This window comes from Erinaceus europaeus, chromosome 9, assembly GCF_950295315.1.
Source record: "Erinaceus europaeus chromosome 9, mEriEur2.1, whole genome shotgun sequence".
NCBI lineage: Eukaryota > Metazoa > Chordata > Mammalia > Eulipotyphla > Erinaceidae > Erinaceus > Erinaceus europaeus.
Genome location: NC_080170.1, coordinates 62,032,905 through 62,057,057, shown reverse-complemented (window position 1 = coordinate 62,057,057; position 24,153 = coordinate 62,032,905). Strand labels below are relative to the sequence as shown.

At 42.3% G+C, this 24,153-nt stretch overlaps 1 protein-coding gene across 3 annotated transcripts in view; it reads right to left on the bottom strand.

The window, feature by feature from the left end:
- SGCD (sarcoglycan delta) overlaps positions 1–22,327 on the bottom strand; it is a 423,227-nt gene extending 400,900 nt beyond the window's left edge. Inside the window, exons 1-3 of one of the 3 annotated variants that reach the window (XM_060198044.1) lie at positions 22,110–22,327; positions 6,155–6,343; positions 2,461–2,508 (exon numbers count right to left, since the gene is read on the bottom strand). In XM_060198044.1, the coding sequence (XP_060054027.1) occupies positions 2,461–2,508; positions 6,155–6,343 (237 nt within the window). In that variant the 5' untranslated portion in view covers positions 22,110–22,327. Of the gene's footprint in view, positions 1–2,460; positions 2,509–6,154; positions 6,344–12,433; positions 12,538–22,109 lie in introns of those variants that run through there. The other 2 variants (XM_060198045.1, XM_007528637.3) reach the window with 2 other exon arrangements.
- Between the last annotated feature and the right edge of the window lie 1,826 nt (positions 22,328–24,153).

The following is a 24,153-nucleotide window of genomic DNA, read 5'->3' as shown; positions in this document are numbered from 1 at the left end:
AAATGGACAACAGAATGTACTAACAGCCTGAGCCAGAGCCAGGCTCTCTGAGACTCAACCCCACATCACTGTTCAGTAATACTAACCTTGGGTGAGTGACTGCCCTTCTAGGAGCCTACACCTCCCTGTCAGTGAAATGTGAGCACCACAGGTATCTGCCTGGCACAGCTTTTGTGAGGATTACATGGGAACCACAAGAATCCATTTCAGCATGTGCTTTCATAAGACAACTGTACATTCACTTTTTCTATAATCATAAATGCAGTAATTTCAATTTTATAACTTTAAAGAATGGGAAGAGACATAGAAGTTAGATTATTTATGCAGGGTTATAAATGACTATAGTTTCTTCCCATTAAAGTTATCACTGGACCTTGGTGGCTACAAGACTTCACTGTTCCTGGTGGTTTGTTTGTTTGTTTGTTTGTTTATATAGAGTGTGAGAATAGATAGCAGAGATACTTGCAGCACTGCCCCACTGCTGGTGAAACTTCCACCCTGCATATGGGGACTGGGGACTTGAACTCAGGTCTTTGAACATAGTAATGTGCAAGAGCTATAATTTAATGAGGATACACTATGGGCCATGCACTCCGTCACTCTCCTTCGTATGTGGTTAGCACAAATGCAGAAGGAAGTCTGAAAATGCATGGCGAAAGCCAATTGAGGAGCAGACAGTGAGCTAGATTATGAAGATGTATCCCTGCTTGTGCACAGTTGCTGGAAACTAGGTCAGATAACTTCTGATTAGATGACTTCAAGGCTTCCCACTTCATTTCCCCATAGGAGCTGATCCACACTCACTGGAGTAAGGGGTCAGGCCACCTATCAGTGATTCCCAAGCCCCTTTGGTGTGGTGATATTATAACCCCCTAAGCAAAATGACAGTCTGAATGATCAATATTGTATATTGATAATATTTCTGGAGGTCTTTGAGGCCAAGTGACTTGGATTGGGCCACCAGGCTGTGCTGGCATCAGCAGTCTCTACTGGGGTGGGGGGATTCTCTTTGGCAAACCACTCCTACTAAAAGAAAAGCATAGCTTTCAAACAGGTAAATGTCCAACAGACTTAAAAGACAAGAATATCAGTGTATTCATTTCTGATCTGGGGCATGGAGGGAATAGTGATAGAGATGAGGGCCATCTGCACACCCAATTCCTAGAAGCTCAGGCCAGGACATTCTTCACTGCCCTGCAACATCACGGTGGCTAAAAAGACCAGACTCCAGAGCTAGAGGGCTCTGCTTCTCCTGTTACTTAGCTGTATGACTTTAGACTGTGTCTGAAAGCAGCTCTGCATCCTTTTGAGTTGGCATCATAACAGTACCTGCCTGCATAAGGTCACTCAGCACAGTTCTTGGCACAGAGTGAGTTCACAATTAGTAATGATGATGATGGCTGCAATGTTCCCCTGAAGCTCTCACTGTTTGCCAGGCTCCTCTTGAGCACTCAACATTGTGTACTTCATTCACTCTTGACAGCAATCCTCTAGGTAAGGGATACTATTACTCTCAGAAAATCGTAGCACAGAGGGTTGGAGAAACTCATCAGAGGGTACAACAAATGACTCCAGTGTAGGACTTAAAACAACTCCAATTTAAGTCGAGACCATCTACTCTCCACAGCTTGAATGTTTTAAGTCCTACACCGTCCTGTAGGGACTTGAGGCTTCCAGCTCATATTCTTACTAGCTGGGTGTAGTTCATAAGACAGGTGATGAAGCTAGGACCCTGTGCATGTGTGATAACAGAGTTACCTGAGGGAGATACAGGACAGAGATTCCAAAATATGACTCCCCTATCTGATTTTTTTAAGATAGAGACAATAAAAGGGAGAGATAGATAAAGAGACCACATCACCAAAGATTCCTTCAATATAGTGGGAGTCAGGCTCGAACCTGGGTCATACATATGGCAAAGCAGTGCATTATTTAAGAGAGCTATTCACAAAACCCTCATGGAGTTTTCTTGGTTCCATCCATGGTGCTCCCATGTGGTACTGGGAATTAAACTCAGGCCTCACACATGGCAGGCATACAATCAGTCTACTGATCTGTGGATCTTTGATGGAGTCATTCAGCTTCCCAAAGCCTGGGGTATTCTTTGACTATAATGGAAGTCATAAAAAAAATCATTCATAAAATCATCTTGAAAAATAATCTGGGGGAGGGAGCAGGCAGTGGCACACCTGGTTAAGTGCACACATCATAGTGCACAAGGACCCAGGTTGAAGGCCCTGGTCCCCACCTGCAGGAGAAAAGCTTTATAAGTCATGAAGTAGGGCTGTAGTAGGCTCTCTGTCTCTTTCATTTTCTATCTCCCTCTCCCCTCTCAATTTCTCTCTGTCTCTATTAAATAATAAATAAATAAATTAATAAATAAATAGAGATTAAGAAAAATAGAAAGAAAAAGAAATAAGGGATTTTTAAAGAACCAAGTACAGAGCATTTAATAATTACCTGTGTCCTTGGATACAGCACAGACATTGACCACTTAGCACAGGTAACCTAAGAAATACAAGTTATTAACAGTATAGGCAAATCACAAAAATCTTCCATCTAAGAAAATGTAGAGGGAAGAAGTAAAACCTTGACCTACTGCTGAGTATTGAGCACCAAAATATTCTGGTAAGAGCCCAATAAAAAACATTTTTCTGATATATATAGAGAACACAAAGTTGATTGGTGGTGTGTCCAGAGAGCTGTAACAGAAGGACTTTTCCAGGATTACATCCTCAGGGAGGGCACAGAAAGTAGCCCGATAACTTCTAGACCTGGTCGAACATTACTCTCCAAGACCTCAGGAACAGTGCCAGAAGAACTCATTCTCGTGCCCCATGATTACTCAGAGCATTTGAGAGAGGGGTGAGTCTTACCACAGTCTAAATTATTAAACAGTCCAGGAGCAAACAATCATTAGTTCCTCCCACAGATAATATTTCAGAATCCTTGCACAAAATATGTCGTCCCTGCTATCTCATAAACTTCCCTTCCTTTCCTCCTTGAGTTTTCCACATGACATTGGCTAACACCTCATTCTCTTTTAAGATCTTCACTGTCATAAATTATTATTTGGAGAATAGAATTATAATTCTAAAGGATATGCTTGATACTGTGATTGATGGAAAGTGTGTTTTTAACTTTGAAAGAAAGTCCAATTTTCTGACACTTCAGCTCTATTTGCTCAAATACAACTACTGTTATAATGTACCAATTATGGCTGGTAACAGCATTATTCTCACCTCAGCAAGTACTCGATTTGGTAAAGCTTTAAGAACTCTCAACTTTGGCAATCAATTTAGTTGACTACAGGAAATAGCCACTTTCATAGAAATTATTAACCCTAACACAGAATGAATTGTCATTGGATAGATTTCATTTGCATACAGCTCTCACTATTAAACATGCTGGATTAAACACACTCTAGAAGTTTCTAGAAGTATATCTAGAAGATATATTACCAGTTATAAATGTTTGAATTTATGAACACTATCAGGCTCAGACCCAAATCTTGTATACCCTATAACTGCCAAACTAGGTGAATCACAAACCAGTCACAAGTAGAGGACCAGAGGAAAACACACATTCTAGTGAGAATATAATAAATTTGACTTGGCTTTTTCACCTCATCATCCAACAGTCTCATTTGAGAAACCCTGTGAATGCTCCCAAATGTCTTCCAAACTCTCAAGTCTTATATCCAACCAAAAGGTTAAGTATATGGATCCCATCACTCAAATGTTTGTTTGAAAAGTTATCCTCCATTCTGCTGGCCTTGCTTTAGTGCTCCCCTTCTTAATATGACAATACAGAGTATTTCAACTTTATAGGCTTGAGAGATACAAAATGTGAACATCATAAAACATGTACATCAACAGATGGCAATTCTGGTCATTTAGGTTAAGATCAAGGGGATCTAGGACAACCTTTACAACTCTGATGTCTGAGGAACTTTTCCCATTTTTTTGCACTTGAGCAAGCTTCCAGCCTAAAAAAAAACATCACTTCTCTCCTTTGCTTTACTGCCTAAAATAGAAGATTTTAGTTGGACTCTGCTTGTATCTAGAAAAATTTAGTACAAATTTGAAAGTATTCACTGTCTGATTCAGAAACAGAAGTTTGCTTGAATTTTCTACAAGACAGTACTTCAGACCCCTACAATCTTATATAACTAGCCTAAGCCACCTTCCAAACTTAGAACTACAATGCACAGAAGCTTTCTGAATTTTTTGAGACATATGAAATTGCAGAAGAAAAAGAAAAAAAGGAGGCAAATTGTTTCTAAGATTTTATGAGAACTATGGTGGTTATGGTTTGAAGGGTGGTGGTAAAGGGTGGCTCAGAACGGTGATGGTGGGTACTATGTGGATGGAACAGCACTCCTATAATCTTATAATTTTGTAAACTGTTATTAAGTCAGTAATAAAATTAAAACAAGAAAAAATAAAGAAAGAACCTATACACCTTTAAGGGAGAAGTATATACAATTCAGACAATGGGTAGTGAGTTTTCTGGAATGTCAGTATGAAAAGGTAAGCCATTCTGATACCTGAAGCAACATCTCTCCCTCAGTTTTAGCATCACGATCAAGTCAGGACCAGGAACCTCTCCCTAAAGTGACAAAGTAAGGTGCACAGAGAAAACACAGAGATATCTCCTATATCTGTGTTCAGTCTGCCCGGAAAACACACACATGAACTGTCCGGAGTGATAAATGTGACAGCTGAGACATTGCTGGCAGGAGTTTGGGTTGCAGAGGGGACCAGGGAAGAACAGAGTAAAGCAGCTTAAGTAGAACAAACAGCTGAGGCAAGGCCATGAAAAGGAACTGAATGAGTTCAGCATAAAAAGGCAACTACCCACTAGGATGTTTGTGATTTTCATGTAAAGAGTTTACAGTTAGTCGGTTATGGTCACATTTCTTTATCCTATGAGATTCAACTACAAATTCAGACATCAGCACCAGAGAGGGGTAAGATATTCCTGCCTGCTGTGACTTCAACAATAGGTTAAATTACTCAGACGGCTAGTGTAGACCACAGTCTCTAGGAAAAGACCTAGAGTGATTCCAGAAGTAATTCTGCCCCTAGTTTTGTTCACATGAATCTGACCAGGTGCACACTCACTTTGCAGAGCACAGCTAAGCATCAATAGCAAACATTTCTTCGAAGAGGCACAAATTCAAATCCTTGGATAACAAGACATAAAGGCAGCATACTTTTGTCACCACTCTACCCAAGGAGTGGTAAAGACCAACAATTACCTCCAAAATAAAGAGACCTGACTAACCACAGCAGTCTTCTACCAGGTATACAGAGACAGCCCTTAGATAATCAATCCCAAAGCCTGGTTTCACTCAGATTTTTTTTTTTTCTTTTTGGGCAGATGTGGGGTCTCTCTTGAGAAATTTCACTACTGTGGGTCACTTTTTTATTTATCCCAAGAGACAGGGAAAGGAAGATCCTAAAGCACCACCACTACCTCTGGTGCCATAGCACCTCCCATGTGGTGCTGCGGCTTGAACCCGGGCCGTGCGTATAGCAAGGCAGGCTTTCTGCTGCATGAGATATCTTTCCAGCCCTATTCAGACATTTCAACCCTCTCAACTCACAAGCCTTTCAGAATCAGTACTAAAAGTGGGGAGACATTCAATGGTTTTAATTTATCCTCTTTCTATTTTGGAAAATATTTACTTACTTATTTTTATGAGTGAAAAAGAAAGCAAAGAGAGAACCATTCTGGCATATGTAGTGCTGACCTCAGGGCTTCATGCATACAAGCCCTATGCTGTACCTGCTAAGTCACCTCTGTGGCTACATGTCTTATATTTCTTCCCACATGGCTAACAAAAAGTGCTTATAAACTCCAAATCATAAAAATCACAGTTATCAAACGAGTGGACAAGCAACTAAGAGATCACAAAGGTGGAAAGAATTACTTATAAACTGGAGAAACAACTGGAGAACTGAGAGGAGCTGGAAGGCCAGCACTTTCTATATATTCTCAATGCTATGTTTTATTTATTTATTTAGCCCAAATACCAAGTTGCAGGAGATTTCAAATCTTACTCACCATGGCTTTGCCACCTGATCTTTGGCCCCATGCTCCCCTTTTCCCCAAGGACAGACAAAGAAGCCTGTGTGGTTTCACTTACAATCGTGAAGTTCATGACTTTGAGAATCCAGATGGTCATGGCTAAATTCACCAGGATTAGGATCATTAGGAGCAGCACAAAGAAGTACAGGCACCGCTTCCGCCAGCCGTAAATCCCCACCTTGTAGACCTGGGGCCCCTCAGAGCCAGGCATGGTGCTCCTGTGCTGCATGTACTGTTCCTGAGGCATCTGAAAGCAATGAAGTGAGAGAGAAGCACACACGTTAAACAGCTGATGGGGGGTAGGTAAGGAAACAGAACGGAGAAAGATGGAGAGAGGTGGCTGGCTGCTGCCTACAGTTTCCACCCTCCTGACAGCTTTAAGAATCTGCTCCCTCCAGGTGAAAGTGGCTTCAGCCACTTCATCTGTGCAGGGTGAGTCTGTGATACCGCATCTGCGTGTGTCCTAGAGGAAGCTGGCCTCCAAATGACTCCTCACTTTCCAACACTTTTCTGAGAGAGGCACTCGAAAGGCCTGTGCAGGATTTGGCCCAGAAATAAATTGACCTCCACAGTTCAACTAGATGGAATAATAAGCCTATTCATTAAATTTATTTGAGGGACAAATAATCTCTATTATAATTCCTCTGTATTGCCATTTAGTGGCAAACATGACAATTGTAATTATCCTTTTATTTCAAAACTTAAGTCCTCATGGACACACAAGACAGACAGACAGAAACACACACACACACACAAACACACACACACACACACACACACACACACACACACAGAGACTTGTTTAGGTACTACTGAAGATCAAAGAAGTTTTAATTACTCAAAAGAGTTTAGGGTGTATTCAGACAGATGACATAGTCACTGACTGAACAAAGTAAAGGGTTTCCAAATCCATAAGGAGTGATAAATCTTCAGAGTGACTTTGCTAGGAGACCTTCTCAGCCAAACAGAAGGTAATGGAAGCACCTGTTGCCAATAATCCTTCCCAAAGAGAGAAGTTGAGATAGGCTGAGTATGTTAAAATGTTTCACCTGAATGATAGTGGAGGAGGACCTAGATGGGGGGTGGGGGCTTAGTGTTATGTGGAAAACTGAAAAATGTTACAAATGTACCAACTACTGTTTTTTACTGTCAACTTTAAACAATTAATGCCCCCAATAAAAGAACAACAACAAAAATTTTCATCTGAAAACTGAAGTACATTAAAATGATAAAATCATAGAGGAAACACAATCTCAACTTTTTGTTCACCCTTCACAGAAGAACTACTCTGTCCAGGAAATGAAGCTAAAGTTTCTGGGCATCCAGTGTACAGACTCCTCCCATGATCCTGTATGGGACCTATAAAGCAGTGACAGCACTATACACTGTAGAAAAAATGTGCTAAATAAAGCATCGGGGGAGGGGGGGGCAGGGGTAGTGCAGTGGGATAAGTGTACAAGGTACAAAGCACAAGGACAGACAAAAGGGTCTTGGTTTGAGCCCCCTGTTCCCCACCTGCCAGGGAGTTGCTTCATAGGCTGGGAAGCAGGTCTGCAGGTGTCTATCTTTCCCTCCTCTGTCATCCCCTCCTCCATTTCTCTCTGTCCTATCCAACAATGACAGTAACAACAACAGTAATAATAACAACAATAAATAAGAAGGGCAACAAAAGGAAAAAAATAGTCTCTAGGTACAGTGAGTTCAAGCCCCAGCAATAACCCTGGAGGAAAAAAAAAAAGTGTCTAGATGCACCTAGCTCTTAATGTATTTTCCTAATGGAAAGTTTTAGAAGATTTATATGCCTTTTATATACTTTTGTGAGTATAGTTGGTTAAAATATTGTAAGATTACAATGTATAGTTCCACACGACACTGCATCCACCACCATAGTTCTGTGCCCCAGCTTCCCACCTCCCAAAGATAACCACCCCGGTTCTCACAAGTCTTAGAACAGTTCTTTTTTTGCAAGTTTATGAGCATCAGTTCTCTATATTCTACATCCAGTAGTTATCTTTCACCGTTTATTTATTCCACTAAGCATAATAGCCTTCAGTTCCATACATTTTACCCTAAAGGACAAAATACTGTTTATTTAATTGCAGAGTAATATTACATACAAGCATTTTGCAGGTTCAACTAAGTAAGAGTTACATCACTGTAATAAACACATATAGCAATGCATATCAATCCATCTATCTCTGTGTAGTTATATGGATATAAAATTGAGTACATAAGAACATGATATAATGTCAACATGCCAAAAAATATGGGAAAAGAAGTCAAAATCTAGGAGGTACTTTTTTCCCCCCTGATAATCAAAAATGTAAAAGTTCAAGAGAAGGATTCAATTCTCACTGATACCTAGTCAAAAGTGAAGCTCTCACCTGTCAAGAATTCAATGTATATGTCATACAAATGTCCTACATGGGTTTTTTTCTTTTTTTTTTTTTCTTCTTCTTCTTCTTCTTTTTTCTGCCAGGGTTATCACTTGGGGCTAGGTTCTGGCACTACAAATTTATCACTCCTGGTGGCCTTTTTATTTCTTTGTTATTTGATAGGACAGAGAGAAATTGAGAAGGTAGGGGGAGGTAAAGAGGGAGAGAAAAAGTTAGACACCTACAGATCTGATACCCACTCATGAAGCATCCCTGCTGCTGGTAGGGATCCGGGATTTGAACCCAGGTTCTTGTGCATGATACTATATGTGATTAACCAGGTGTGCCACCACCCACCTGCTGTACATGGGTTTTCTATTTTATGGGAGTTAAAGAAAACTGAACAAACCAGAAGTCCTGTGTTTGCAGGCCTTACACTCCAAGTTTCTAGACTTTGTTGATCTGGTTGCCTTGCCCATCACAACCATTCTTAACTAAATTTCTATTTAAATTGCATTTATCTTTGTACTGTTTATACAGAAAGCAAGATGGAACCACAAAGTGGAAAAAGTGTATTATACAGCTAATGATTCTCAGTCTCTATCCTGGGTTTTAAGAGGTATCATCTTTTAAAAACGAATGTTTTATGGAATACTACATGGCAATTAAAAAGATGATAGTGTGTCCTTTGGGAGAAAATGAATAGAACTTGAGATAATTATGCTTAGTGAAGGATGGAAGTGAATGTAGAATATACAGACTTGAAACACATGAACTTGCAAAACAGTAACAACTGCATACTATTATCTAAAACTTTCTGAAAACTGTGTTGTTACAGGTGGGGCACAGAATACTGGTGGTAATTTTAGTGTGAAACTATACCTCTGTAATCTTACAGTATTGCACATATAAAATTTAGAAAATAAAAATAAATGAAATAATTTAATTTCTGTTCTCATTTTAAGTACATACTCATGTTTTGACCTTGAGTTTGTACTGCTAATATTTTAAAGTTTTCCTACCTTGAAGCAGTTTATAAATTGTTTAAACTGTAGATATCCCCACATTCAGATCTTTCCCTGGTGCCTCCCTTAAGGAAGAAGCCTGAGCACAATGGCAACAGCTCAGAGTGTGACACCCCACAATGCTACTGCTAGTGGAGGGCACACTTATATATGTTCCATGGGGAGTGATTTTAGATAAGCCACTGTGGAAAAGTGCCTTAATGCAGGTTTACAGACCTACTTTGAAACTATTCTAATTTACTATATCTGTGCTGAATACGAGGGGTCTCTTTATAGTAACCAGCAAACCAATTCTGGTACTAGTGACCAAGGGACCATTCTTTTAAAGCATGAATATAGACCCTATGTAGAGACATACACACCTGGACCAAGTCTTGCCTCCCTGTAGTACTCCCAATATGATTTGCAATCCTTCTCACTGTTGCTGCATTCCTACCCCAGAGTTTCATTCCCATTACCTTGTTTCAACAGTACAGTGAATATCATGGTCTTCCGTTTTTGATATCTTGGTTTTTAAATGCATGCATACTTGAAAAAATTTTTTCCACTAAAAACAAACAAACAAACCTCAGCACATTTTCATTGTCCTCTCTACATGTTTCCTAATTTTGCTCTCATTTATGCCCTGGGAATCTCTAGTTCTTATTCCCCTACAGAAATGGCCCATTTATTTATTTTTGGTTTTATAATTTAAAAATATTATTTATTTATTATTGGACAGAGACAAAGAGAAATTGAGAGGAGGGGAAAGAGAGAGAGACAGACACCTGCAGCACTACTTCACCACTTGTGAAGCTTTCCCCCTGCAGGTGCAGACCAGAAGCTTGAATCTAGATCTTTATGCACTATAATGTTTGTGCTTAACCAGGTATGCCACCCCCTGGCCCAAGAATGGCCCATTTATGACCCACTAATGCTGTTCCTTATACAGTTCAATGGGCTTTTCTTGAAGATCATTTTCCTCTGGTCACTGCCGGCATCCTCTTCTCACTTGGACGTTGCACTGCTCTTTGGCAAGGCATGACATTTTAGGTCGAGTTTCTTTGACTATTGTCTTTCCAAAGGCTCCTCTTTTTTCAACATCACATTAGGAGCTAGTGTTCTCTCTCATCTCAGAGACAATGTTCACTGTCAAACTTTCATTTTGTGTTTCTACTTGGATGAATCTCAGCTTGCTACCATAACTCCAGGTTCCAGTTCAAAATGTATTTCCCTCAAAGCCTTTCATCTAGCCACTCACTCATGTGATAATTACTAAGCATTGGTCAGATACAGTGTCTGGCTTCAAGACAGCATAAGTAACTAGAAGTATCCTGAATTTCCAAAGCCCACATGGGTGAAGACATCAGTGACTAGCAGGTGGAGAAATCAACAAAATAAATGTGTCCTGTGTATTCTTTGAAATGCATCTAATGGTATTTAGCATCACAGGGCAGAAGGCATATTATAGAGGCTATCAGATGATGTACCATTTAAGCTGAAACTTAACAAAAAAAAATAAAGGAAAATCAGCAAGTGGCTGGAGAATTGGCTCAACTGGGAGAACACTGGACTTTCATGACCTGGAGTGAAAATGTATTGTAGAATTTGAGACATAAGAGTGTTAATCCTACTCTTCACAGGATAACAACCCTAGACCACAAAAGGTAGATAACAAATATCTGCTGTCTCGAAATACTTATTGCTTTCTTCTCTATATACCATCCATGAAGGAAAACCCTCTTGAAGTTGAATGACTCAGCACAGTATACCTCATATAGTCTAGCATACCCCAAAAGGCTTACTCAGACCTCTGGTGCCTGTAGGGGGAGTGAATTGAAGAAAGAATTCCCTGAGTCCAAGTACACAAGACATATTACTTTCTATCAGTCTTTGGGGGTTTCTTTACTGAATTCAACATGTTTTATGTTATATTTAGTGGACCTGAGTATATTCTAAACCGATATAAAATTTTATTTATATATATTTATCTATTTATTTGTGTGGTTGCTTATAGTTGATGCCAGGGCTTCTCTACTCTGGAATGACTCTTTCAATAGAAAGAAGGAGACAGAAAGAAGGAGAAAGACCACAGCACCAAAGCTTTCCCCAGTGTCATAGGAGCGTGAAGCTGGATTACATACATGCAAAGCAGGTGTCTCTCCAGGCAAACTCTTTCCTCACAATCTCAATCAGGGGTGGGGATAACTCAATCCACAGGCTGCATGTGGCCAGGGAATAAAACGTTTGGCCTAGTACAGGGACTTTAAGTTCAGCAAGTGCTAATTTTTAAGTGGATAATTTTCTATGGCCTGCAGAAGATACTGCAAGTGGTGAAATGACCCTTGGCAGAAAAACAAAAAAGGTTCTCCACCCATGATCTCAGTATTCTTCTTCTAGCGTTTGCCCTTCTTCCATAGCCAGTCAACAGCGTCAGGTTAGTATATATATATATTTAATCAGAACATTATTCAGCTCTAGCTTATAGTGGAGCTGGGGATTGAACCTGGGGCCTTTGGTGCCTCAAGAATGAGAATCTTTTTGTCTAACATTATGCTATCTCCTCAGCCTTTAAAAATCTTTGAGGGGCCTGGTGGTGTTACACCTGGTGGAGCACACATGTTACAATCTACAAGGAGCCAAGTTTTAGCTCTGGTCCCCACCTGCAGGGAGAAAACCTTATGAGTGGTGAAGTGGGGGTGCAAGTGTTTCTCTTGTTTTTCTCTCTATTTTCCCCCTACCCTTTTGATTTCTGGCTATCTCTATCCAATCAATAAAGATAACAATTTTTTTTAAAAAAAATCTTTGAGCTGTATGTAATTATACATGACACACACATACTTTAAATGCATGGTGCTGCTTAATGAATAAATAAAAATCAAGCCAATACTAAGAAGCAGTACATATCATCCAAGAAAAATAGTGATAAAGGATAGAAGCAAATGAATGAAAACTTACACGATGTGCTTGCCTTTTCAAAGGCAGATGTGATTATATGGTGTTAAATAGGCTCAGAGCCAAAGCATTACTCTGTTCCTGCATGTGGCTATTTCTGTCTTCACCTGCTTAGAAACAAATCTAGTTGACTCACAGATGATCTATTTTTTGCATGCTAAATGCAGTAGGGTTCTATTTCCCAGAGAATAAATATAATGACATCTTCTGCTGCTTTCTCCTTAAATGGGGGGGGGGCGATAAGGGGAAGATTACAGATAGTCAAGGCCATCTTTAGTCACCTATTACCTCTGGCTAGTGAAACACCTGCCAGAGAAATGAGGAATTTCCAAGAAAGTACACCACCAAAGCATAGTTTGGAGGGCTCTAAATAACCTCAGTGTCACACAGGGGGTTCATTTCACAGGCAGTGAAGCAGGTCTGCAGGTGTCTGACTTTCTCTTCCCCTTTCTGTCTTCCTCTCCTCTCTCGATTTCTTTTTCCTATCCAACAACAACTACAATAACTACAACGATAAACAAGGGCAACAAAAGGGGGGAAAACATCACAGAATCAAAGCCTGGTGCTCAGTGAATGCATGAGTTTCAAAGATAAGGTCCACCTTAATGCCTGGGGCTCACTTGTAGCCCTATTTCACTTCCTACAGGGCCACCTCCATGGGCACTTCCATGACTTTCTGACACCCAGCCTTGCTGAGGCCAGAGCAGAAATATGTATAAACCCCATGATGACTGGGAAACTGTCACAAAGATCCACTGATCTTGAGTCAGACCTTTGGTCTGCTTCTAAATTCTGCTTCTAAGACCCCTTCTGTTTCATTGGTTTAATCCCCCCTGCTTAACACTGTATTCTATTTACGTAACCACTGTTAACTAAGCACTACCCTGCCTCCAGGGCATTGGTTTAATCCTCACTGTTTTGCATGCTTTTTCCTTCTCCCCACCCCATATCCTACCTACATCCTCTTCAGATCTCACACTTCCGCCTCAGGATATATAAGGAGAGGATTGTGATTAGAGATAGCTTAGATGGTGCTGCATTCCACATGAATAAAGACTGAACTGTGTACCACTCAGCCATGAGTCCCTGGTCATCTCTCTCTCCCACCCACAAAGCTAGCTCGGCAAGACCAGTCTGGGTAGTCCCTGGGTCCTGGGCCTCCTGTGCCTCTGATTCAGGAAGCTGCCTTCTAGGTCCAAGTGACACACCTACTTCATTGACAGGCCTGAGCCGTATATACAGAGAAAATGGCCTGTGCATGGCCAAGAGGTCATAGGTTTCATACCATGCCGGCTTTCTTTACCATGTCTGTTTGGCAGCAAAAAGCTATAAATAATCTGATGATGTCTTCTTCCTGTGCTTCATCCATTGGTAGATAGATGGGACTTCTTAGGGCAGAAAGCCCTAGCTGGCACAGTTTGTGAGTCACATCCCAACCCCATCTTGCCAGGAGTCTCTCTCTCTCTCTCTCTCTCTCTCTCTCTCTCTCTCTCTCTCCTTCTTCTAGTATTCTGTTTCAGCAAGGATTTTCTTTTGGAGAAACAAATGTTCTTCTCCTCCACGAAAATAGATAAATAAATAAAGCCCAAAATAAACAAAAGAGCTACCTGTAAACAGCTACAACATCTGCATTACCTACTTGCTGTGTAAAGACATATTGCCTGAAGGATTGAACCAAGTCAATATACTTTCTAAAGATGCATCAATGTCTTCATATGTTTTTTGGGGGGCTGCAAAATTCTAGGGGAGCTGAGAATAAGGAGGCACCTGCAGGTATCTGGCTAATATTTGCAAGCCTCTTGAACCCAGAAAGCTGCACAGGATCCTTTTCCATGAGGAGGATATTGGGGGCACTTATGGCTTATATGCCTGGAGGTAGAAAATTGGCAAAGTTCAGAATTATTCTCAAGGAAATCCCCAACCTCATGCAACAGTAATAAGAAATGTTTTTGAGAACCTACCACGTGCTAAGGACCACAGAAGGTCCTGCAGATATACAGGCCTCCAAGGAGATGAATAGCACTGCATTTCTGCTCTCCTCAAGAAAGGTGAGGAAAATAAACAAATACGCAAATGAAGCCTCCCATAAGGGCTAAAGTTCCAGTGCTAGGAACTGTCAGTCAAAGTTCAGGGCACCAGTATGCCAGGCTAGCTTCGCGGCAGGAGACAGACGACCAGGGACATATGGCTGAGTGGAGAAACAGTATTTCTTTATTCATGAGCAAACAGTTCAAAAAAAACTAATCTAATCTAATCACAACCCAATTCTGTCTTGCTTCTCTCTCCTCCAGAGGAAGAGTCAGGAACCAAGGAAGTATGTTGGATAGAGGGTGGGGAGAAGGAAGAAGCGCGAAAAGGCAAGGACTAAACCAAAATCTCCCGGAGGCAGGGGGAGTGAGACCAAATCAATGTAATAGAATGACCATGTAAATAGACCACAAGGTCAAGCAATGTAACAGAAGGGATCCCAGAAGCAGAACTAGAAGCATACCAACAAGGAACAAAACAGAATGTTCATGATAGAGAATAAAGGTGACCCAGTCTAATCACAGAGCACTGTTCTGGTGAAGGGATGGTAAGGACACTCCATGGGGGAGGGTTTTTTTTTTTTTTTTTTTTAACAGAGGGCACAGCAAGCCGTGAGCTCTTACATAACTCAGAGCATGGGTGCTGAATGAGGGTAAGGAATGTGTTCAGAGAAAGAGGCCAAGGCCCACTCATACCATGCCTTACAAGGGATGGTAAGGAGCAAAGAATTAACATGTCCGGCTACTGACTTTATCAGCTAACACAGAATCCAGACAAACAAAAACTTATCAAGTGAGCTTACATTTGTGGGAGCTGATACTGTTAATAAGTCTAGTCAATTTCAAAGTCACCATGAATTCATCACTGTCTAATTCTACCCCATTAACAAAGGGTGGCAGAAGCTCCTTCACGGGCACAGATGCTTCTAGAATTTGTTGTTGAATCTGGGTCATTTCAGATTATCTTGGCACATAAATAATTATTCATTAGTTGTGATAATTTTGAGGTCTCTGAATTTAATATGTCTGCTTTCCAGGGTTATTTTCATCCAACCAATCACGTAAAGCATTCATCTTGGAGTCTTGGATTGCAAATGTTTAGCAAAATTTAGGCAAATTTAATTAACTCATCATGTCTGGTTATTATATAACAGTTGATGCTTTTTTTCCCTTGTAAAATCGCCCCATAAGCAAATGCCTCTTAATATAAAATAATCTGGGAGTCCATTTAAATAAATACTTGAATTAAGTTAAAAATCAGGTATTCCACACCTCCTAGGACTTGAATAACCCATGGGTATTACTATGTGATAGTGGCACAAGGCATTGGCAGTAAAAGGTCAGAAAGAGTCCTGCTCTCAGGCCTTAATATTCTAGAAGATGAAGTGGTAAACAAACACACACACATGCCTCTACTTATTGTTGGGAATAAGTTTTATTTAAAAAGGGAAAGCTAGGGGTACAGTGAAAATGGCATATCCTTCCTAGGACACCCTCTGTGTTGTGGAAGATTAGAAATGAAAAGCATGAACAAGCACAGAAGTAAAGCATGGGGCTGTCTGAGCAGTTCATCAGTCAGAGAGACAGAAACAGCGAGAGCAAAGGCCCTGGGGTGGAGACTCCATGATTGTGTGAACAAGAAGGAAGAAACAGGGCACCTGATATTAATCTGGGTGTGCAAACAGAGGGGAGCACACCGCATTTGAGGAGCCAGTAGGAACTCAGGTATGCCACAGAACACGAACGTAACTAAGAATCAGGTTCAGGCTGGAGGTGATCAGTTTTTTTCCTTAGGTCCCTCCACCTGTTCTCTATGGAACAGAGAAGTATGCAAATGGAAACCCAGGGTCCTGAGGCTGCTGCAATGACTCAGGAGAGATTTCAGTGGCCCAGGTCAAAGCAGAGGTGTGCAAGAGAGTGGTGAGGTGCTGCTTGAGGAGTCTGCTAGAAAACAGAGGTACCAGGATATGAGGCTGCCTAAGCCTCAAGGTGTGGGCTGAAGGTCAAGTTTCTGTGGGAGCAGATGGCTGAACAATGGGGACAGTGGAGTGCAGGAGGTTGATGGCAGGAGGCAAGGGAGCCTGGAGGAGACACAGAAGGCTCTATTTAGCACAACTATCTTGAAATGTGGATAAGAATCCATGGGGGTGGTACCACAAAGCACTTGGAAAAGAGTCTGGAATTCAGGGGGAAGCTGGCTTTGAAATGAATGTAAACATCTTTAGAACATGGCCTCAGGAGTGTAGCCTCATACTTCACATATGTGGAAGGAAGGACAGAATAAGGAGGAAGGAAGGGAAAGAAAAGAAAAAGAAAAGCGGGGCTGACTAGCACACCTGGTTAAGTGCTCCCCTTTCCCTCCCCTCTCCTCCCTTCCCTTCCCCTCCCCACTCTTCCCTCCCCCTCCTCTCCCTTCCTTATCCCTCTCCTCCCCTTCCTTCCTTTTACTTCTTCTGCCCTCTCTTCCCCTCCTCTCCTCTCTTCTTTTCCCCACCTCTCCCCTCACTCCCCTCTATTCCCCTCCCCTTTCTAGGCTTACAAGCCTGTATTCTGTATTCTCAGCTACCATTCTTTCTTTCCTTCCCCCTCCCCTCATCAGGGTTACTGCTAGGGTTCAGTGTTTGCACACATTATTTTAGGTATCCCATTCTTTTTTAAATAGGAGTGACAGATGGAGAGATGGAAAGGTACCTGTTGCACTGCTCCACTGCTTATAATGTCCCTCCCTCCCTGCTGCAGGTGGGGACTAGGGGCTTGGACCCAGGTCCTCACACATACTAACTTGTATGCTTTCCTGGGTAAGATACAACCCAGCTTCTCAAGTCAGTTTTCTTATTGAAAGAATAAGAATCTTGCCAGGAACCCTATGCTGTGCAAGATCACTGTTTGTTAAATCCCCACAGATGACTTTGACCAGAGCCAGACCATGACAGCTGTATTGCAGCAAAGGCAGCTCTGCTGTGACCCAGGGACCAAGTCTGGGGACAGTAATAACAGACAGGTCTCAAACACTTAAGATCAGAGACTGAGACAACATTAAGTTGAAGTCATCACTGAATTTCCCAGAAAAGGCGGTTCAGAGAGGGCTGGGTTGCCCTAGTCAAGGTTGTGGAGACAAGGCTGAAGTCAGCTGGAGTGAAAACAAGGAAGTTTCCACAATTACAGGCTTTACTGCTCTCACTTGCAACTCCAGTGTTCTATCACTTTCATCAGACACTGGGTCTTTTGAATTATGGCCAAGTCTTTGTTTTCCAAACACCAAGAAAGTAAGCAGCATAGATGACACACACTTGTGTGACAAGTAAGCTATGCGGGACTCTACTTTTATTTATTATGTCATACTTGGCTTATTTATTTTACAGGTGTCCACTAATAAGGGAGTTACCATTAGGATTCCTGTTTCACAGTCCAAACAACTAAGGAAATAGGTTGAGTAATTGACTCAAAGTCACACAGCTAGTTCAAGGCAAAGCAAGAGTTTGAATCAAGTGTCTGACTAGAAATTATGCTCTCTCAATTCTTATTAAATGCTTCCAGATATTTGTATGTATTTGATCAGAGTGGCATCAATGCTAATTAAAACTGTATCTCCTATCACAATTTTAGCTAGATTTTCTCAACCTGGGTTATCAATTATGAATCGACTCATCAAGTACTTACTGAGCAACAACTGCATTTCTGTCAAGGTGCATGTTCCTTGAAATAGATGTATCCCCCCTGCCCAAGGCAAAGCATCTGTCTTCAGTATATTTCTGAACTCCATTAATGTCTACTATCTCAATGAAGAAACAAAAAACCTACAACAGGTTAGGCATATCCATCTATGGAAATTCAATCATCCCACAAGTTAGCACTGATTAAGTGGATTCTCTCTTTTTCCAGTGGTTAAGTGTCTTCAGCTGCTACCTGTGTTCTCAGATCCTTACACTGAAATCTGTGCTCTGTGAGAAAACGCTCCACCTTCTTACTCATGAGCTGATTTTAATTTTTTTACATTCGGTAAAAGAAATAACTGGTGATAACAATGACTGCTGGGTTTTCCTACAATCTGCTATCACCACCCCCCAGGAGGCTTCCCCCATGCCTGCACTGGCATATGCACATCTGTATCCCACCTACTGAAGTGTATGTAAGCTGCTCCCAGCAACATGCCCAGATATACCCATGTAGCCCATGAGTTTCACAGTGTGGTTTTTTAAAAAAAAATTATTATTGGAGAGAGACAGAGAGAAATTAAGAAGAGATAGAAGTAAAGAGACAGAGAAACACCTGCAGCCCTGTTTTACCACTCATGAAGCTTCCCACTGCAGGTGGGGACCAGGGACTAAACCTGGGTTCTTGTGTACTGTAATATGTATGCCACCACTTGCCCCCCCCCAAGGGAGTTCTTCACAGCCAAGGCAGTAACTGGTTTCTATCAAAGGGGGAAAAATAAATCCTATGGAAAAAATGACAGGCTGACTAGTCTGAGAAATGTCTAACCTTGAGATGTATTCTCCTAACAACCAGGTTGTCTGACTAGTTACTTTCCTCCCTCCCTCCTTCCCTTCCTTTCTTCATTTCTACCAGACTGGTACTTTAGATTTAGAGGCTCAGGTATGAAAGACATTTTGCATAACAATAATAATAGTAATAATAATAAAATCTCTTCGGCACTGATTTCAATTCCAGTGTGGCCAAAGTGTGCCTAGCTAACTTCCAGTAAAGTTCTCTCTGTAAGAAGCCAAGGCTTACAACTGAATATTGACATTACCCAGGTCTCTTTGAACTTTATGTAAACATTGTTTAGCTTTATTACTGTTCCACCATGGTTAAAGTAGGAACAAGATCCAAGTGGATATTTTGGATTGTACAGCTATAAATGGCAGCACCATAAAAACAACTCAGTTTGCAATGGGGCCACAGTCTCCCTCCCCTCTTCACTAAAAGGGGCCTCAGCTCAGTGCAAGCTCATGGAATTCTGAACTATACACGATGACCTAATGGCCCCCAGATGGTGACATCATTACTTCAGGAGCTTACTGGTCTCATGAAGACAGAATTCAACTTTCCCACCAAGAATATGGTGCATGCTTTTTGTGAAAGGTTTATGAAAATGGTAGAGGTTGAAGGAGTTGAACCACTAAGATAAAGCCTCCAGAACATTCTGCTTCACTTTTCAAAAGTTTGTCTCACTAAAGAAGCCTCCATGGGGAGGTGGAGGTGGTGAAAAATCTGGGTCCTCTGAAATTGCCCCCATTTACACCTGCTCCTGTCAATGAACACTCCCAGTGAAACCATCTCTGGACAAAACAAAACATGGGTTAAAAATAAGGCCTTAGGCACCTGCCTTTCCCTGCTGAGGAAACTGGAGCCTACTGGCAATGCCCAGCTTATGAAATCCCTCTGAAGACTTCCAGAAGACTCAGCAGGGCAAACTGACACACAGTTTCCTATTATGAAGTGCATACAGTGACTGGCTTCATGAGGCTATAGTCTATCCACACTTTACATGGGGCAAACAAGTGCCTGGGGGTGGGGGGTGGGAGAGGGTGGTGAGAGCCTGCCTTTCAGCTCCAGGGGCTTCCCTCCTGCCCCCAGCCTGGCTGCCCAGGGAAGGAACACTGATCTGTCCCAGTGAGGCACCTCTGCCCCAGATGGATTCCTTCTCTACTTCACCCCACCCCTTTTGATTTTTTTTTTTTCACCTGTCAAGGGATCTTGCCTTTTCCCTCCTTTCTTTCAGAAAGAGCGAAATTATAAAGTGCCTTCCAAGTTGGAGGCCATGCTGGCCACAGTCCTGTAGCTTGGAGCTGCAGTTTCATGTCCCTTCTGCTCAAGGCTGGGCTGCACTAAATATAGAGGGGCTAGCATTATAGCTTTTCCTCTGCTCACTGGCAGTTAGCTGGGCTGTGGTGCCCAGTGCTTCTTCAGTGGCCATGGCATTTTGCTTACCCAGTAGGCAGTTGAGACAAGACCAGAGGGTGGTCATTGTCTGTGGCCTCCACCCAACCCTCCCAGGTCCCCTCTCCTGTGGTTCCCATAGTCCCCCATCTCAGCCCAACAGACTTGCAAATGAACCCTCATTAAGAGAGAAAGTCTGCTGCCAGTCATTTTGCTAGTTCCTTCTCCCTCCCAGAACAGAGCTGGGGAGGATAATAAAACAAAACAAAACAAAGCAAAACACCACTGAAATAAAATTGCTGGCCTGTAGGAAACAACACTTGCCTGTGGGATGGAGCTGAGAAAGATGAGGAAGACCCCTTGGTCTGCCCACTCATCTTTAATTGTACTGTTGACCACCTGCTGATACAACACTGAAGCCAACACACACCTGCTTGTATGGACATTCTCCTTCACAGTTATAGCTATCACTGCTCCCAACTCAGAAAGGCTCCCAGAATCCAACCATTCACCTGTTTCCCCAGTCAAACTCTTGGTCACACCAGTCCAGGGACCATCATTGCTATCACAGACTGCAATTGTAAAGGTGAAGAGACATTCTGTCTAGCTTATTTTTGAACTAAAATATAACCTCCTTTCCCAATATTTATTTGTTTACATTTTATGAGAGACAAACACACCAACATACCATTCTATCATAAGCTGTACTGGGAATCAAACCCAGGGCCTCATGCATGCAAGGCACGTACTTTATATGCTGAGCCATGTCCCCAGCCCATAAACTTTAAAGCTGTGACAAGAGGCTATGAACATCCAACTGTTAAACACAGATTAAGGAAGAGCTTAGCTAGAGGTAAAGCTCTACACTGCACTATAGCTGTTTTGGTATGTGTGAGAAACAATTATTTGAAATTTGTCTTTTTTTAAAAAGCACCCTTCAGTAAAACAAAACAAACAAAAAAATCACATCACTGTGACTCTTTTAACAATGATGCTGAGTAAACTGTTATTGTCTGTTATCTCTGTTTTTATATAGAGTTCATAAAACGACACTATTTTTGAGAAACAAACTGCCAGTTACTTCTTCAGCTGAGAAACACAGAATATCATTACAAAAACAGAATTACAACTGTTGATACAGTGTATTTCTAGGGAGAAATATTAGAGGTTTCCTTAATGACAGCTCAACTCTCTTTTAATAATAAAAACCAGGAAATATCTTGCTCTCTCTCCACTACACACACACACACACACACACACACACACACACACACACACACACACACACACACAGAGAGAGAGAAAAGATGCATATAGTCTGATAGTGTGATCCAAAATAGAAACTTCTGATTCTCCCTATAAAATGATAACTGTTTTCTAGAAAAACAAAACAAAAACAAAAACAAAAACAAACACCTCTCAAAACTCTTGTGAAGCAAAGAACACCAGCAGCTTCATCTAAAATCATCTTTGCTGCCAGTAAACTGTTCTGGCAGATAAATCACTGAGTGCTGGAGCAAGGGGGCTATGGAGCATCCACACACTCCTCTCTCGGAGCTCTGGGCTACAAGCTACTTTCAGAGCAGCCTCTGCCTGGCTCGACATCAGGTCTTGGGGGCTGGTAAAGGAAAGAGCCCCTCAAGAAGTTTTGAGTGGCCTGGCTATGACTTACACAGTTGAAAACTCTGGAGTCTGAGTAGGGAAAGAAAACACCCAAGAGAAGGGGAGAGAAGCGTGGGGCGGCCAGCACTCAGTCCACAGCACCCTACCTCGCATGTACTCCTCTGGGCGGGCGGCAGTAATCCAGTGTGCCCGGAGGCTGGGAAGGAGGCAGCGGCTGTGAGCAGGCCCAGCCCGTTCAGAAGCCTCCCCAGTCAGATTTTCCAACTGAGAACTGCAGCCAAGGCCCTGCCCATGCCTGAAGAATTTCCTGAACAGCATTCCCCTTCTTTCTTGGGCTGCTTTGAAACTGTACTCCGGCCTTCAGTGCTGTGCTGTCAGGCTGGGCTGGCTCCAGCATTCAATGGGAAACACATGTGTCAGACCCTGCTTGCTGCCTGCTGAGGCGCCCATGGCGTCTGCAGGGCTTCCTAGTGCCCATGGAGCAGCTGCTGCCAGACCCACCTGTGATTTATCAGGCTCTGCTCAGGGCCCTAGAGACTGGGGAGAGAGGGCTTCACTTGGTGAGGCTCCTTGCTCCTGTGCTCTTAGCTGGTACTATGGGGCCCCCAATTCCTACCTATCCTGAGAAGCAACCCCTTGTAGCTAAGCTTTGTGGATTCTGATCCCAGCTCTCTACCTGCCCTGGCCTGGGTCTGCAGCTAAGAGTTTCCACTGCTGGAGGGGAGCAATATTTTTAGCATTTCCAAGTCAGTTCCACGTGGCACAGTTGCCCCCTCATCTGTCGCTACAATGACTAAAAATAATGCAATACTCTTATGGCGCTTTGGTTAAGTTCAGTGCTGTGATTATGCTGGTCCCCCAGAGCAGTGCTGCTTTGGGGCTGCTATCAAGTGTCACACAGGATGCAGAAAGGCGCAAAGGATGCACCTTTAACCAGCCTGCAGCCTTATTGTGCACACCCAGATTTATTCTCAAAGCCACTCCGTCAAGATGGCCCATGCACATTCTGTGGGATTTTTTTGATTTCCCTTTGACATGCCCTTTGTATGTAAAACACAAGGAAGCCCTAAGGATGACAAAAGGACACCCCTCTTCTCTTACACTGAAAACCCCTTCTCTAAGAGCCAAAGCTGAGTTGTCAAGGTAACACTGTAGCAAAAAGATGACTTAGAGCTTCTCTCTCTCTCTCTTTTTTTTTTTTATTATTTAGGACATTAATCATTTTCTTTACAAAGTCACATGACAGACGCTGGGCTTGTGGTACAGCAGGTTGGGTGCATGCATTACCGTGTAAAAGGACACACGTTCAAGACCTCAGTGCCCATCTGCAGGAAGTTTCTCAAGTGGTGAAACAGTACTGCAGGTGTCTCTTCTTCTCTCCCCCTCTATATCCTCTTCCCCTCTCTCAGCTTCTCTATGTCTCTATCCAAAATAAATGAATAAATAAAGAGTATCTAAAAAAAATAACTCACATGATGGACAAGAGTTAGCTGACACTTTAAGTCCCAAACTACCACAAAGGAACACCAAGCAAAGAGGAAGCTGTAGGAGTGGTGGAGCAGTGCTGTCTCTTCTCTCTGTCTCTGTCTATCTAAAAGAAAAGACGGGATAAGAAGGGAAGTCTGCTGAGATTGGTGGGGTCAGGCAGATGGGAAAGCCTGTCTGCAAAATGAAATAAAATAAAATTTTAAAGCTTCCCCCTAATTACCTACCTATTCTAAAGAAGAGCAGTGTCAGAGTGAAAGGCATGTGCTCCTGAGGGGCTGCTGTTAATAAAGGCTCTGGGGCAGCTGGAGTGAAGCCTGAGATTGCACTGGGGCCTGAGATGCCTTGGGAAGCAGCATGTGCACCTATATGGGAGGAGGGGCACCCCTGAGGTCAGGATGCAATTATAGAAGCACATCAAGCATGTTACAGTGGTAATCAAGTCCAGAGACCATCTAATCCAAGCTGTTGCTGCCTTTCATTTTACACAGGTGAGCAAAGGCTGAAACACAGTGGATGGCTTGCTCAGATGCCTGATATGGGTGAATTTGTGGACGCCCTATCTATTCCAGCAGTGTCTGGGGCAGGTGAGGAGGCTTCCAACTTCACCAAAGTGGGTGTGTCCTTAGACCCCTGGGGCCAATCTGCATTCTGCTTCACTGCTTCACTCTTCTCACTGCCTGTGAGCAACCCTGCTTCTTCACC